General features: G+C 35.7%; 1 protein-coding gene across 1 annotated transcript; it reads left to right on the top strand.

The window, feature by feature from the left end:
• The first annotated feature begins 3,084 nt into the window (after positions 1 to 3,084).
• On the top strand, positions 3,085 to 12,423 carry sun2 (Sad1 and UNC84 domain containing 2). The gene is made up of 18 exons (XM_079883984.1): positions 3,085 to 3,428; positions 5,132 to 5,252; positions 5,347 to 5,474; positions 6,724 to 6,801; positions 6,943 to 7,002; positions 7,086 to 7,179; positions 7,501 to 7,562; positions 7,735 to 7,841; positions 7,963 to 8,040; positions 9,864 to 9,917; positions 10,084 to 10,127; positions 10,243 to 10,360; positions 10,476 to 10,694; positions 10,784 to 10,868; positions 11,505 to 11,620; positions 11,704 to 11,871; positions 11,958 to 12,047; positions 12,151 to 12,423. Exons 2-18 carry the CDS (start codon positions 5,134 to 5,136, stop codon positions 12,262 to 12,264), a joined length of 1,734 nt encoding a protein of 577 aa, XP_079740110.1. The 5' UTR covers positions 3,085 to 3,428; positions 5,132 to 5,133; the 3' UTR covers positions 12,265 to 12,423.
• Positions 12,424 to 16,285: the final 3,862 nt, after the last annotated feature.

The raw sequence follows: 16,285 nt of genomic DNA, 5'->3' as shown, positions 1-16,285 counted from the left end.
TGAGTAACAAAATGTTTATTTTTGACTCATCTCAATGTGAAATGCACTGTGTGTCTGTGTGTTGTCTGTTCTGTTGTCCGATAGCAAACTCTGTGTTTTTTTCTCTTTGTTCTCATAGCTGGAACATTTTCAGACAAATCTATATGCATCATTATGGGAAAAGGCTGTGATTCAGTGTTTCACATCTTATTAAGGACCTTCGAGGTTGTTAGATGCACAAGTGATCTTGATTACCTCTCACATACATTTGAAAAACTGATTCATCAAGACTAGCTTCTAAATAAATAAATAATGAGAGAGAGAGAGAGAGAGAGAGAACAATCACCCAGCAGTTCGAACAATAGACAAAGAACATCTATGGGACAAAAGCTTTAACCTTTAACCTGATGTCTTTTGAAATAAAGAGTCATATTTGGGTCCAAGAACCCGTTTTTTTTTTTTTCCATCTACACTTTCATGTGCATCTGTGTGTGAAAGGCAAGAAGAACAAGTTGATTAGCATTTCCTTTAATGTGACCTTACAATTCAGCTGCTATACTTCTATACACTGACACACACACACACACACACACACACACACACACACACACACACACACACACACACACACACACACACACACACACACACACACACACACACAGTTTCCTTGGCAACAGCAGAAAGGCACTAAAAACAATTAGGGAAACACTTCTGTTTTCCTTGCATTCTTCATCTGCTTTTCATTCCAGATGACCTTTAAAGTGATTGTACCGTGTATAAGTGAGAATAATCATATTTTCAGTTACAATTGGTCCTGACATCATGTACAGATTAGTGTGTATCTGTGACCTTGAGCATCTATAGGTCATCTATAGGTCACACCTAATCATCTATAGGTGTGATAAAGCAATATATTGGAAAAAAATATATATATTAATTTTGTTATTATTTATTTATTGATGAGATATATAACTTAAATAAATTATGACAAAATATGTGAAAGTTACAATTCTGATTTAGTGTTTATTGTCCTTATAGCTTGTGCCTATTTAGCTGGTATATGATACATTTGTAACTGTAAAATATTTTGATGAAGCAAAACAAGGTAAATAAAGTATATTAGTGTTGGGGGTCTTTGTCAAGCTCAGTTAATGTGATTAATCAGACATGGTCAAACATTGGAAATGGTTCTAAATGCAGAGATAAGGATCTGCCCTTAAGGATGTACTATTGAATGTTTTCTTCAAGGTGAATGCAGCTTAAGGTGAGTGCGACATTTTAAACATTCATCCAATCCCTCTAGACTGCATCAGAGCTGATAGCTCTCAGTTAACCCCCACTGACTCATTGAGAAGGGTACACATTGCATTACTTGATGACAGCAGAGCTCTGAATACATTAACCCTATCAGTCTGCCTTTAGCAAAAACCTCGTTCACAAAATGTCTCGTCACAGCCAAAGCAAATCTGTATTTATTTCATTTTATGACTGCGAGGATTTGCTTCTATGCTGAATAAATGTTCAGTATTCAGCTGGAGCAAACTTGTGTATTAGGTTTATTTAAAAGTCAGTGTGTGTTTAATATAATGATTTAGTTAAATGTTCTATTAATTTAAATGACTTGCTAGGCAAATTCATTTAAACCCTGAACGAGTTAAAACTTCTTTAAAGGGATAGTATATATTTTTTCCTACTATGGAAGTCAATGGGGACCGAGATCTGTTTGATTAAAACATTCTTCCAAATATCTTCCTTTGTGTTCAGCAGAACAAAGAAACTCATACAGGTTTGGAACAACTTGAGGGTGAGTAAACGATGATAGAATTTTCATTTTTGGGTGAACTATCCCTTTAAGAGCTTGAAGGAGGATTGGGATTTGAAAGATAAATAAACTGCTGATGGAGGCAAGCATGGACAAACAAATATATGCTATATTTTTTTAATGAATTTGATTATATCTGGAAGCACTTGCTCCTGGTCTCTGTGGGTTATGTGCATGGCATTGAACAATTCAGGTTTAACAAAGATCAATGGCGCCATCTTCTGTAGCCTACATTATATAAAGAAAAAATAACATGCATAACCTTAAAATTTGGGGTCAGTAAGATTTGTTTAATATTTTTATTTGATAAAAAAATGCTGTAAAACAATTATTGATATTTTTTAAATACTGTTGAAAACAGTTGAGGAGCGTAATACTTTCTGCTAGTCACATTAGTGTGACAAGCATTTTTTCTTTAAAAATCACTAGCTTTTTTTATTTAAAATGAACAATACTTCTACTGCATCTTAGTTAATGTTAATCTAAAATATTGTTAAGATCAAAATTTTTATCTGTTAGACTATAGTTAGTGGACTGTATTAACATGCAACATTTTTATTATTAACATCAACAAAGGTTAATAAATGCAGTTAAAATATAGGCTATTGCTCATTGCTATTAATGTTAGTTAATGCGGTTTCTAATGTTAACAAATGAGACCTTTTTGTAAAGTTTTACCAACAAAATAGCAATACAAAAACAATAGGCATGCATATAGCCCAGGGGTTTTCAATCTTTTAGCCAGATGGACCCCCGAATATGATCATCTGCGTGAGGACTCCCCATCCTAAAATTTAAAAGGCAGCTATATATTTTCATGTATAAAGACTAAATTAATAGTCTAAATTAATTAATAGTAATAATAAACATTTATATATATAGCCTATAGGCCTATATGCATGTGCTGTAGCCTAGATTAATTCTTTATTTGTTTAATTTATTTTAATACATTTATTTAATTTAATCAGTGTTTTATTTTAATCAGTGCGACAGAAGGGTTAATGCAGTTTGTTTATCTAACTAGCGATATAAAGTGACGTTTATTATTTATTTCTGAATGTTCTCCGTTAACTTAAACCGTTCGTATTTGCTGCAGTTGCGCAAAGTCACTTGCTCGTGAAAAGGTAAGTTCGACTCCAACATAAAAGTTATTAAAACAGCAATTTGAACAAACAAAGAAGTTATGTAAAATTAATATTTTGTGAATTGCGCGTATTACGGGTGTGAAACACTAGCTCTAGTTCGACGGGTTATATTTCCTGCGTAACTAACGTAAGTCCGCCGGCAGGAGGCGCACAGTGGCAGGACAGTAACAGTGGCCGTCGCTGACTGTCTACCTCATCTTTCTATAAACAACCCGAAACGACATCGAGAGGTGGAGCCGCCGCGCTGACAACTGTCAAAAGACCCTTCCTGATAATAAGAGCTCTTCCGTCCTCACAGCATCTTGTCGTATCGCTTTCGAAACCGTTATAAGCCACATAGTTGGAGCGGGTATAGCGTACACACCGAGTATACGACGTATCTTTCGCTATTCCGTTATTGCGGAGCCGTTTCGGATGAGCGGTTCGCACTTTGGCAGGTTTTGACAGGCTGCATGTCTTCCTGGAGACCCACTGAGAAGGTGAGACGACCGCGAGTGTGTATGAATATGAACTGAACGCTAGCTTACATTTTCAAAAGCATCGTCTAGTTGCGTGCTTATGAGACTAGTCATGGCATACGAGCTGTAGAAATGATGCTGATGGAGCATTTCAGAGAAATGTGCTACAAACTAATTACACGTGCTACAACTATATGTAGCCTACTACAAATATGTGCTACAACTAAATACTAAATACACTGTATAGCTACATAATGTGTAGTTGTATTCTCATTTGAGAAGTCTGTTTGTAATTATTCATCAAAGAACTATGCTATTCTGTCCCAGAAAACATTTCATTTGCATCCACGTCAAGGAAGTGAAACAAAATGACCCCGTTTTACTAAGAAACCTTCCTTTGTGGTCAAAATTGGCGCTATTTATCAAGAGAACCGCCAAACTCTTTCAAAGTAGGAATAGAAAATTACTTTGCCTATTTTTACCACAGTAACGTTATATAAAGGATTGTTTGTGTTTGCATTGATACTCATGTTAATATATATGTATAATATTATATACTATTTGTTGTTGGCCATAACATAAAAATGATTATTCGCCAAATTTTTGTCTGTAGTAAAAAATAAAATACTTTACTTTTAACTTTAACCTATTTATAAGTTTTTGTAAGTTGTTTTTTTTTTTTCAAAAATGTGCATATATTTGATGAAGAGAGGAGAGTGAAAATAGATTCACAGGTCCAACAGTTTACACACACACAAAAAAACATGTTAATCATGTGTTATAAAAAACAAAACAAATGAGAGAATGATGAACTCAATGAACACAGCAGAGCTGTTCAACAACACTGCCTGTTTAAAATAGCCATTGGAGGGATTATTAGCTAAAGACGAGGATTTAGTTTTAAAGCACTGGACGTGTTGGATCAAACAGCCTGAAGTGCTATTTACTTAAGCTCTAATGAATCGTTTCTATTTTGCATGACTAAAAGCACCTATTTCTCCACTGAAATGTATAAGTTCTGACAGATACTGATATATCTGGATAGCCGTTTAAGCGTGGTTATACAGTACTTTGCATCTTGTCTCACCTTTGTGTTATCCTCCAACATTGTCCATTGAGTGGTTTGCTGGCATGTTTTTAATGCTTCATGAGAGTATTAGTTGAATCAGGATTAAGGATTTGTAGGGGGAAAAAGAATAGGTGCTTTCATTACAAATCATAAATGCTTATGCTGTATTAAAAAGAATAGGCGATAGGAGCACAGAGTGAGTGTTTGTATTTCTCCATTCGCACAGAACTGGATTCCTAGCTAATTAAATTGTAAAATGCAGTCTGTTGTTGAGACTAACCACAATTATCTAACTAAAAGGACTTAATGTAACTGACTGAAGGGGAACTTGAGGTCTGTGGTTTGCTCCACGTGCTCTCCTTCAGGTAATCTGCTGCTAAAAGCTCCGTCACCCCGCACGAGATGAGCCTGCCGTTTGAGATTAGGAATTACGCTAAGATTAGTATCAGATTGCGAGAAGCTGTGGAATATTAAATGTCACATTTATTTTGGTCATCTGATTCACAGTGTATTATTGTTTTCTCATGAGTCAGTAAGGTGTTTAATGAGTCAATGTAAGAATAAAGAGTGAACTCATAGTGATGTTTGAGTTATCAATAACCACTAATAAGTTAAAGCACTTTTTACACAATGGATATATTTATGTGTTCTACAGTGATGTCAAGGCGAAGCACAAGGTTAGGTTCCAAAGGGCCGACCTTTCCTGATGATGACGCTGCCAGCACCAGCTCCACTGAAACCACTGGCCACGTCTCTTACAAAGAGAGCCCAACCAGGTGTGTTTGTGTGTGCTGGAGCTCTCAGTACATCAGATATATAGTTTGCATGTGCATTAATGGCAGTGAACCTGAGACAGATGCTTTCCTGCAGGATCTTCAAGAAGAGGACCGGTCGCAAGAGCACAGGCAGTGTTTCCCGTAATTCCAGTCGCGCGAGCAGCGTGACTCAGAAGCAGACCGGGCAACGCAGTGACATCAGTGCCACTGAAAATAAGAATGGTTAGTATCTACACACACAGAATCTGCAAAAAAAGTGTATATAAAATAGAAAATAGAAATAGACAGCTTTTGCAACATAATAAATGTCTATACTGTCACTTTTGGTCAATTTAAAGGTGAACTAAGTAACTTTTTTACCTTAACCGAACAGCTTCGGAGTCATTGGAATAGTTATATTTGAATGGTTGAATGGTGGTCGTCTCGCACCCCCCAAGTGCCTGTGAGCCGAAAAACCACCCTTGCAACTTTGGGCCGGCGGGCCGACGGCCTCAGCGTCAGGAAGTATCGCGTGATATCAGGTCTCGCGATGTAACGAATTGCTTTACGGCACTGCACACATACACTATCTAAACATTTATATGCTAGCCTTCTGTGTATCATGCATACCTCAGTGGACATGGCTCCGTGCGTTCGCCGGGTTCTTTGAAAACAAATGCACATGACGAGCGGGAGAAGATGGGAGGGGGGAGAGTCGCCAACGAGTTTTGACGACAGTGTTGTCAAATATCTATTCCGAAGCTGTAGGGGGAGCTCTATAGAGAAACCCGCGAGAAAACAGCGAAGAAATCGGCAAAGCTGCATAGTTCTGCTTTAATGCATCCTTGCTGAATAAAAGTATTCATTTCTTTCATTTCTTTCCAAAAAAAAACAACAACAAAAAACTCTTACTGACCCCAAACCTTTGAACTGTGGTGATAATGTTACAAAAGCTTTCTATTTCAGATAAATGCTGTTCTTTTGAACTTTCTATTCATCAAATAATCCTGATTGAACATTACTGTTTTCAACATTGATAATAATAATAAATGATTTTTGAGCATCAAATCATAATATTAGAATGATTTCTGAAGGAACATGTGACACTGAAGACTGGAGTAACAATACTGAAAATGCAGCTTTATTTTCTTATTTTAAAATATATTCAAATAGAAAACAGTTATTTTAAATTGTAAAATTTTGGATCAAATAAATGAAGACTTGGTGAGCAGAAGAGACTTCTTTTAAAACATTAAAAAATCTTACCGTTCTAAAAATTTTGGCCACCACTGTGTGTATATATATATATATATATACATACAGTATATGTAAATGAATACATGTAAAATCTACTTACATGTATTTTAATTTACTATGAATAATATAATATTAATAAAAAATAATGATATATAATATATAGTTAATATAGTATTTAATATTTTAATATATGAGTAAGATATACAACATACTTTTGCCTGTCTCTGGGTTTCAGGCATGCCTGTTGCTGGATTCTCCTCTGGATATTCCTCTGCCGAGGAGCATAATGAACAACCCTTAAAATCAAACCCTAGTAAGTGTGCATTACTAATTTTATAAAAAAATAAAATAAAAAATAATAATGGCTGGTTGGTTGGGCGTGCTGGTCCTTTTTTGAATTGTCAAGCAAAGATTGTTATAGAAATTGTGACAATTTATTTTTCCTTTTCTCTAGGTTTTACCCCATCTGTAGCTGAACCAGGCTTTGGCATTATGGACGTGTTTCACTCTCCAGGTATTGCATGTTTAAACCCTCGAACATGAACAATCAGTGTTTTTCTCCTGCAGTAGTCATGCGCTCGTGTGTGTGTGTTGCAGCTCAGGCTCTGGTTATGCTCTACTGGTGGCTGGGCACTGCGTGGTACAGCCTCACCTCACGACTGTCTCTGATCAATGTGTTTCTGCTCAGCAGGTACAGTGCTCCGTGTGTGTGTGTGTGTGTGTGTGTGTGTGTGTGTGTGTGTGTGTGTGTGTGTGTGTGTCGTTATTACATTAAATAAGTGACCTTAAGAACATAGTTATGCAATAACTTACTGTAACTTTCCTGGGATTTCCAGGCCTGGAAAAGTCTTGGAAATGTTTAAAAACAAATGAATGAAGTGAATTAATTTTGCGGTCAGCTCTAAAACGGTTTAATGGCTTGCTCATTATTATTTATTATTTTAATACTACAAAGAAACATTTAAGAACATTTATTTTTACACATGATCACCGATCCTCTCTTTCTCTGTAGATGCACAGCAGATATGAGAAAGGCTATCCTACTGGTCCTCCTTCTCATCTTTCTCATTTTTGGTGAGACAGCTGATCTTCTAAAATATCAAAAATGAAACTTATATATTTCAAGATAACACGGGAACCTTCAAGACTGTGTACATGTAGCTGTAAAAAATACTTATGCATGTGTTCATGCCTGATAATTTCTCATAGTTATCAAGAAACATTCATTTGCATTTACCTATTGCAGGAATATGGTACTGGTTCCCGTTTGCTTCTCGTTCTCCCCCTCATGTGGTTGTTTCCAGGACTTCATCTGTCAAACACACAGATGGATCTATGAAAGCAGCTTTTGATGTGAGTAGAACATCTCCAGTTCATTTAACCCTCAAAAAGCTCCTGTTTCATAATGCTCAGTTATTGCATGTTTCTCTTAAATGTATTATTATTTTAGTAAATACAATTTTTGCTCTTTTAGAACCAACTCCAACATGCCAGCCTGTCTAACTTGAAGGATGAGATAGCCAGCTTGTACGAAAGGGAGGGGAACCTGATGGTAATTAAAATCTAATCACAATCATTTATGTTGGTGTCTGTTAAAAAGAAATTGTCAAGTCACCTTTATTTATATAGCGCTTTATAAAATACAGATTGTTTGAAAGCAGCTTTACAGTAATGCAATCGCAGTGATGCAAACAGAATTCCATTCTGCTGTAATGCAGCTCTAAAGGAGACTAACTTTCATTATTCAGCTGAAGTCAATTCAGTTCAATAACTGTAAAGTTCATCAATTATGAAATGAGTTCAGTTCAGCTACTGTAACCCTTATGGAAAAGAAGTTTATGAAGTATACTTAAGTAATGTTCAAGTATATTTTTAAGTATACTTTATGTAGTAATTATACTACTATCAATGTGTACTTGTAGTAAACTTGTAAGTGTAATATTTCAATACTGCTTGGGACTAAATTGGCCCACTTTTAGTATATAAAAGTATACATTAAGTGTACTATAAGTGTAACAGTAGTAAACTTAAAGTACACAACTAGGTTTTTCATTTGTAATGCATCTGCACTACACGTGAACTTATAAGTATACTAGTAGTTTACTATTTTAATACAAGTAGTACATTTTTTAGTTTATGAAAGTACACACTGAAGTGTGCTCTCAGTAAACTACTAGTTTAGTAGTTTATACTGCAAGTATGCTTGTAAGTTTTCTTTAAGTGAACATTACATTATACTTATAGTTTTCTATTTATATATTATTTTTGCACTTCCAGTATACTACTATGTTCAAATGTAGATATTATTTTTTATACTTGAAAAATACCTTTAACTGCATTTTTAAAAACATTTTATTAGATTCATGCATCCTTTTTTATCAACACTTGAATGTCGGTAAGTTTCATAAAGAAAGGCAACATTTTAAACAAAAAAGTTGAGAAATCACATTTTTGTCAAAGACTACGCCTTGATCAGATTGAGAACGATGATCAAAACACAGATGGAGTAGATCGAGTCCAACACCCCCAAAGCTTCACAGTCGTTTTCTCTTCATGGGTCACGCTTCATTTCATTTGGTAATAATTAGCAATTTTGATCTATCACTTGTTTTAGCTTCTTCTCCTGTGTTTTGATCCGGAGATTCTGTACTAGAAGGTGTGTCCTAGCGCCCCCTACCGTATAACAGTGAAACATGGATAGCTGGAAAATTCAGTCAATGGCGGGAAAAGTAGAATTAGAGTAAATTCCTATACACTACCAGTAGACTAGCCTACACAAAAATTCAGATACGCAGAATTAGAACATATCTGTTTTATATCAATATTCCAATCAACATTTTCAAACAATGTAAGTTTCATAAGACTGTATATGAAAAACTATGTAAAAAAAGTATATTTAATAGGCTACTCGATCAAAAGAGTTAACACAACTACAAGCCAAGTATACTTTGAATGCTTAATTATACTTTTAAGTATATCTTGATCAAAAGATTGAGTACAAGTACAGGCCAAATATACTTGGACTTTTCTCTCAGTATAAGTCAAGTACACTTAAGTGTAATTTAAGTATATTTCTGAGAAGTACATAAAGTATATTTTTTTAGAAGTATATAAAATGTAGACTGAAAGTATACTTTCTTATTTTTAATTTAAAAGAAGTATGCTGATAGAACACTTGAATAATCTTCTGTTTCGTAAGGGATATGAGTTCAGCTATAAAGCAGCCCTGTAGAAAACATCCAGCACATTAAATTAATAATAGTAGACAAGACAAAAAATATAGACAAGAAACCCAAACTGCATCAGGTGACAGAAATGGAGGAAAAACAAAAGATCTGTCCCAATTTCTTTCTCTTTGACTATCTGTTATCTCAGAGAGACATCGAACTACTGAAGATGGAGAGCGCCGAACACAAGGTCAAATCTGAGGTGAGGAAACCAAACCTTCAGTTTCTGCATATTAGCAACTATATCACTTCCACTGACTGTAAAACGTCATCCATCTTCCTTTCCACCTCCTCTGTTTCTTCTGTCATAGCAACAAAGCACAAAACAGGAAATGATGTCATTTTGTGTTTTTGTGTTTGTCTCCTAGATGCTGCAAACCGATCTGAGGTCTATGAATAAGCAGATGATGAAGTTAGTGTCTTTTCAGCTTTTCTCTTTGATTTTGTAGACTTGTTTATGTTTAGTCTTGTGCACGTTGCATCATTATTATCTGATCCAGTGATGGCATATGTTGAATGCTCTCTAGTGTTGAGTCTGAGCGCGGGCAGCAGATTTCTGAGCTGAAGTCCAGTCTCTCAGATCTTCAGTCAGCTCAAGACCTTCTCAAGGACAGAGTTGATGCACATGACACTCTCAACACCAACGTAAGGACACACGCTTTTAGCTGGTTTAAATTCAGCGCAGAGATTTGCCTGTGACCGGATTGCAAATTGCAATTACTTAATAATCAATTATTCCTTCGTGTCCTTTCTTCTGCAGCTGAGAGCAGAGCTATCCGATTGGCTAATAACACGCCTGAAAGATCCAAGCTCAATGGACTCAACTGTAGTGCTCCGTCCTGAGCTGCAGAGGGCGCTAGAGGATCTGGAGAAACGCATACTAGATAAACTAGTGCAGGAGAAAGAGAGCGGCAGAGATGTCTGGAGGACTGTGGGAGAGACGCTGCACCAGGAAGGAGCCGGAGCCGCCACGATACAAGTGTGTGTCGGAGAGAGAACAAATTCAGTCTGAAGTTTACATGAGGATTGTGATGTCTTTTAATGGCCGTTTTTTTTTATGCATAACAGGATGTGAAAGAAATCGTTCAGAGGGCAATTAATCTGTACAGGGCAGATGGGATTGGATTGGCGGACTATGCCTTGGAATCTTCAGGTACAAATTTCCTGCATGAAAACTTGTTCATTGACTATATTATACTTTCAAATGAATTATATATATTCAAATATAAATACATACGCTACTGTCTAAACAGTGCTGTTGGGTTTAATGTTTAATGTTTTTGAAAGAAGTCTCTTAAGATCACCAAGGCTGCATTTGATAAAACAACAGGAATAAACAGCAATATTGTGAAGTATTGTCAAAATTGAAAATAACTTTTTCTATATATTTCAAAATGTAATTTATTTCTGTGCTGGCAAAGCTATATTTTCAGAACCTGTATATGTAAATGCTGAAAAGTTCAAAAAACTTTCTATTCATCAAAGAATCCTGAAAATTAGCATCCACAAATATTAAGCAGCACGACTGTTTTCAACAGTGACAATAATAATAAATGTTTCTTGAGCAGCAGATCTGCATATTAGAATGATTTCTGGAGGATCATGTGACACTGAAGACTGGAGGAATGATGCTGACAATTTTAAATTGTAATAATAATTCACAACATTCTATTTTTTACTGTATTTTTGATTAAACAAATGCAGCCTTCGTGAGCATAGTTCCTCCATAAACATTCAAAAATCTTTACTGTTCCGTACTGTACAAGTCTCACCGTGTGTGTTTGTGTAGGTGCCAGTGTGTTAAACACTCGTTGCTCTGAGACGTATAAGACCCGATCTGCGTGTCTGAGTGTATTCGGCATTCCTCTCTGGTATCATTCAGAAAGCCCTCGTACTGTAATACAGGTAACCCACAATCTCTCAAATCACACAAACACAGTTTAACACATCTGACTGTCTAAGCTTCTGTGTGTGTGTGTGTGTTGTAGCCGGAGCTGTATCCCGGGAAGTGTTGGGCATTCCGAGGCTCGCAGGGTTTCCTGGTGATCGCACTATCTTACCCAGTAAGAATCACCCACGTCACACTCGAACACCTTCCCAAAGAGCTCTCGCCAACGGGACGCATTGACAGTGCGCCTAAGGATTTTGCTGTCTACGTGAGTTGATATCCCAACGTTTTTCTTCTTCTTCATAACAGTGATAAAACAACAGCATTGAGATTCCTCGCCTGTCCTGTGTTCAGGGTATGTCTAATGAGACTGACGACGGAAAGTTGCTCGGGACATTCATGTACGACCAGGATGGAGAACCCATTCAGACTTTCAAGCTTCCGGTGAGTTAGAAATAGTCTTAATATGTCTATTAGTCATTCTCTGATAGGCTAGATAAGCTTTTGTGAATTCATCCTAAAATTCTTTCTGTTCTCTGGCCCGTAGGAAGCCCCAGACAACTACAGCATGGCAGAGCTGAGAGTGTTAAGCAACTGGGGTCACCTGGAATACACCTGTGTGTATCGCTTCAGAGTTCACGGAGAACCTTCACTCTTCTGAGAGCCGAAGAGATTCCGAGATCGTTCGCTCTTGGTTTACGTTATGCAGAAAAACAACAAAAAAACGTAAAGCTCAAATGCACTGGACTCTTATAGAAAGAATCAGACAGCTTCCTAATGTTCAAATACCAAAAAGCGCTCGCGTTTGTCTGATATCAGAATGAAGATTGTTCGCCCTCTTAAAAAATATTCAGTTTGCATTCCTCAAACATTAATTTTCAGACAAGTGCTGATTGGAGATTTTTGTTTTTTTAATGCAGTTTTGAATGAACTGTTGTGATTTATTTATTTTTTATGCAGGAAGGCCAGGCTTAAAGGGATAGTTCACCCAAAAATGAAAATTCTGTCATCATTTACTCACCCTCAAGCTGTTCCAAACCTGTATGAAAAAAAAAAGAGATTTTGAAAAATTATGGATTTTTATGGCAAAAAATTATTATGGAAGTCTATGAGGATCATCAGCTGTCTGGTTACCAACATTTTATAAACAGAAGAAAGAAACTCATACAGGTTTGGAACAGCTTGAGTAAATGATGACAGAATTTTCATTTTTGGGTGAACTATCCCTTTAAGTAACGTGTAAAAGTAAATATGATTTACAAAGCCGAATGAAGGACAAAAAGTGTCATGCTTAGCTAGAATTACTATAAAGCAATTGCTCTGCCTTTTACATTTGTTTTACCCTCAGCATTGTGTTTTGTAATGTTCATTCACAAACCATATACCTCTTAAGAAGCTTGTAATAGTTGATTGTCTAGGTATGTCCTTATGGATCAATACTGTTTCCTTTGAGCAGAAGTTGGGATTGCACTCTGAGACTGTTGTTTTCCGCCCTGGGTGACGAGTACACATGGGTACTAGAAATGTCAGATGGTGTACGTCTCCTCTGCGGGACGGGGGAGGTGTGGAGTCAAACTCAGGTTTTGGGTTTTCAAACCAAAGTGCTCTTGAACGTCACACTCTTGTTCTCTGTGTATATTTGTGCTTCACACTCTTGTTCTCTGTGTATATTTGTGCTTCACACTCTTGTTCTCTGTGTATATTTGTGCTCGATGATGCCGTTTCTGCGGTGCGTTCTCGAATGCGTACTTAAAACTCCTTGAAGGTATAAATATGTGCATCGTTTTATTTGATTTATTATTATTTTATTTTGGCATCCTTCTACATTTCTCATCAAGCTTAATAGAGCTCTGATGTTAATTTGGCAAAGTTTACAAGAAGTTTCTGTAACATTATTTGATATTATTTTGTAAGAATTTTTTTTTTTTTAAATAAATTTGAGATGGTACACAATATGGTGTGAATGCAAATATTAATGCATGATTTCAAGAGTTGCACATGAGAAATTTTCATGCGCATCTGCATGTGTAGTACTGCACTGATCTTTCCATGCTTCGTTTCATTATTCATGGCTAAACATCGGCCAAATCAACTGGTTTTATACACAGGCAATTCAGCAACATACTTTAGACCTAGATCAAATTTCATTTGACTTCAAATTCTACCTGCAATGCACGTTTTTGTTTTTATGATCCTGCAAGTTTGATCAAATTAACAAAATGTAAGGAAAATATTCTAGAGCTACAGGTTTTATTTTACTATGCAAACACACACATATATATATATATATACTGTATATATCATAGAAAAATAAAAAGCTCAGAGGAAAAGGCATACATTGACTACAACATAATCAGTTATTAACATTTCATTGGTTTTCTCTTGTTTTTGCATGTTCATAATTTCTTTATATGACAGCCTGGCCAAAAATTATGTCTGCACAATTTGTCAGGTTTAATTGCGTTATAACAAATAAAACAATTGACTCCAAGCACAACTACATAAATGAGCAAACCTTTAATCATATTTAATTAAAGGGTGAAGATGCTAGGCCAGACATCATCACTTTTGGCCACTGTGTGTGGGTGTACATATATATATATATATATATATATATATATATATATATATATCTAGACACAGATATAATTGTATACCTCAATCACATACAATAGTATCCAATGCTAAAAAGGTGGTAGTAATAATTTCACTCACATTTCTCGTAAGTTGTTTTGTCTCTTCATTCCCTTGTGGACACATCTATACAAATCCCAAACAATGGTAGGAATCCGGTTTCATTTATCCATGACTGACCAGAGAATTTCAACACACCCTCGCAAATGCTTTGTTCTGAGAGGCCGACGCTTCACCACATTACACTGCAGGGATTCATTCGCTTTTCTGATTTATAAATTAAATTGTTCAGCTTGCTTCTCTTGAGGGTCTAGATCTCTTAACGGGTGAACATCAACAAACTATCTGTCAGCTCAAGCAGTGGTTACTGTAGATGTCTGCTAAATCACACCAGTTTTGGTTCTTGGAGATTTTTCAAACGAGTTAAATCAGGTGTTTGTGCAGCGTTGGAAACCCACTACCCACTGATTCTCAATTCATTCACACATACAATGTTGTTTTTTTCTAACAATTTTATTTTCATAAAAGTTGTAAAATTGAAAGCAAAAAAAAAAAAAAAAACTAAATAAATTAAGTGGATCTAATAAATACAGTATGGTAAAAAAAAAAAGTAAGATGCTATTGTCTTACAGTACTGACTACCATGATAGTGCATCAAAGAGAAGAAATTCTACGTTACAAAAACAGGAAAACGACAAATGGAAATGTTTCATGTACAGCTATTACAAGGTCTTAAACATAAAATAAACCAATTCTATTTTACATGAATTATTTACAGTTACAGCTGGGAACTTTCCATAGGCTTTCTTTGAATGTACAAAACAACACACATCATTGATTTCAGTGGGACACTTTCATGTGAACATGCATGTGATCTGCAAAAGACACACTCGTGTACAAAACGTCAAAAACACACACACAAGATGATTTCATATGGAATGCTGTGAGGGTGAATATATTTTCTGGATGCTGGTGTTAGAACACAAAGAAATTCATTTTTAAATCGGTTGTATCTCTGACCAATTGGCCAAATATCACATGCACACACTCAAACTCCACTCAAAGTTAAAAAACCTCATTTACATGAATTTGATGTCTAAGAAGCCACAAAAATAGGTAAGGTTTTCACCTACAAACAAAAACTAGCAAAAGTCAGAAAATCAGGCATATTCTGGAGTGTTTAAAAACAGCTGATTACATATGTTCACAAATGTTCAGTGTATCAACAAATACTTATGGATGAATCATCAAAGGTGAACATTCTAGGTGTAAAACAAATGAAAAAAGCAAGAAGAAAAAATGGAAAACTAAAAGTCTAAAGAAACTTGACAAGGCACATTGGAGCCAGACATACTGTTTTACACAGCATCATCAATGGTGTGATTTCCAGCTCAGTGAGCCGAGGAGCGCTGTCAGTGCACTCCAATCAGTGCATTTTGGTCTCTCTCCGTGTTTCCCAACTTTTCCCTCAGCTGGAGGGAGTCGACTGTGCAAAACGCATTTCAACTACTGCCGTCTAAACGTTTCCTGACGTGCGACTGAACTGGGACATTATGAATGTGAGATATAGCAGTATTTATGGGAGTATATGCTGTATTTTATGATCAACATTCACTTGTGCTGATGCTAATACTTTCAGTATAGAGTACATCTCTGTGCATTATAAAGTGACCGTCTTTATATTAAAAAAGTTGGGTAGGTGTGATATTTGGTGACATGCAACATAATGAATGTTCAGGTTCTCTCAACCTGGAGTGATTATACTATATATACTATATATAGTATACTATATAACTATTTGCATTCCTGGAGAAACCAAGTGAATATGTTACAAAAATATAAATACATTTAAAAGATGTGATGCATCTTAAAAGCAAGAACAGAAGAAATAATTATATGAATATAGGGATAAAATACCCTGTAATGTGTAAAAAAAAAAAAAAAAAAGCTTGCTATGCAAAAGAGTTTTAATATCAAATTTACATGATGTCACATTGTTTCAATTGTGACATTATCGATAAAATGTTTTTTTTTTTTTTTTTTTTTTC

Source organism: Squalius cephalus (genome assembly GCF_949319135.1).
Source record: "Squalius cephalus genome assembly, chromosome: 10".
NCBI lineage: Eukaryota > Metazoa > Chordata > Actinopteri > Cypriniformes > Leuciscidae > Squalius > Squalius cephalus.
This window is presented reverse-complemented; position numbering and strand designations above follow the sequence as displayed.

Excerpts from the sequence above, each read along its gene's own strand:
- sun2 (XM_079883984.1), top strand. The coding sequence starts at position 5,134 with ATGTCAAGGCGAAGCACAAGGTTAGGTTCCAAAGGGCCGACCTTTCCT. Across the intron at positions 5,475-6,723 it reads TGCCACTGAAAATAAGAATG|GCATGCCTGTTGCTGGATTC; the intron begins GTTAGTATCTAC and ends TCTGGGTTTCAG. Across the intron at positions 7,180-7,500 it reads AATGTGTTTCTGCTCAGCAG|ATGCACAGCAGATATGAGAA; the intron begins GTACAGTGCTCC and ends CTTTCTCTGTAG.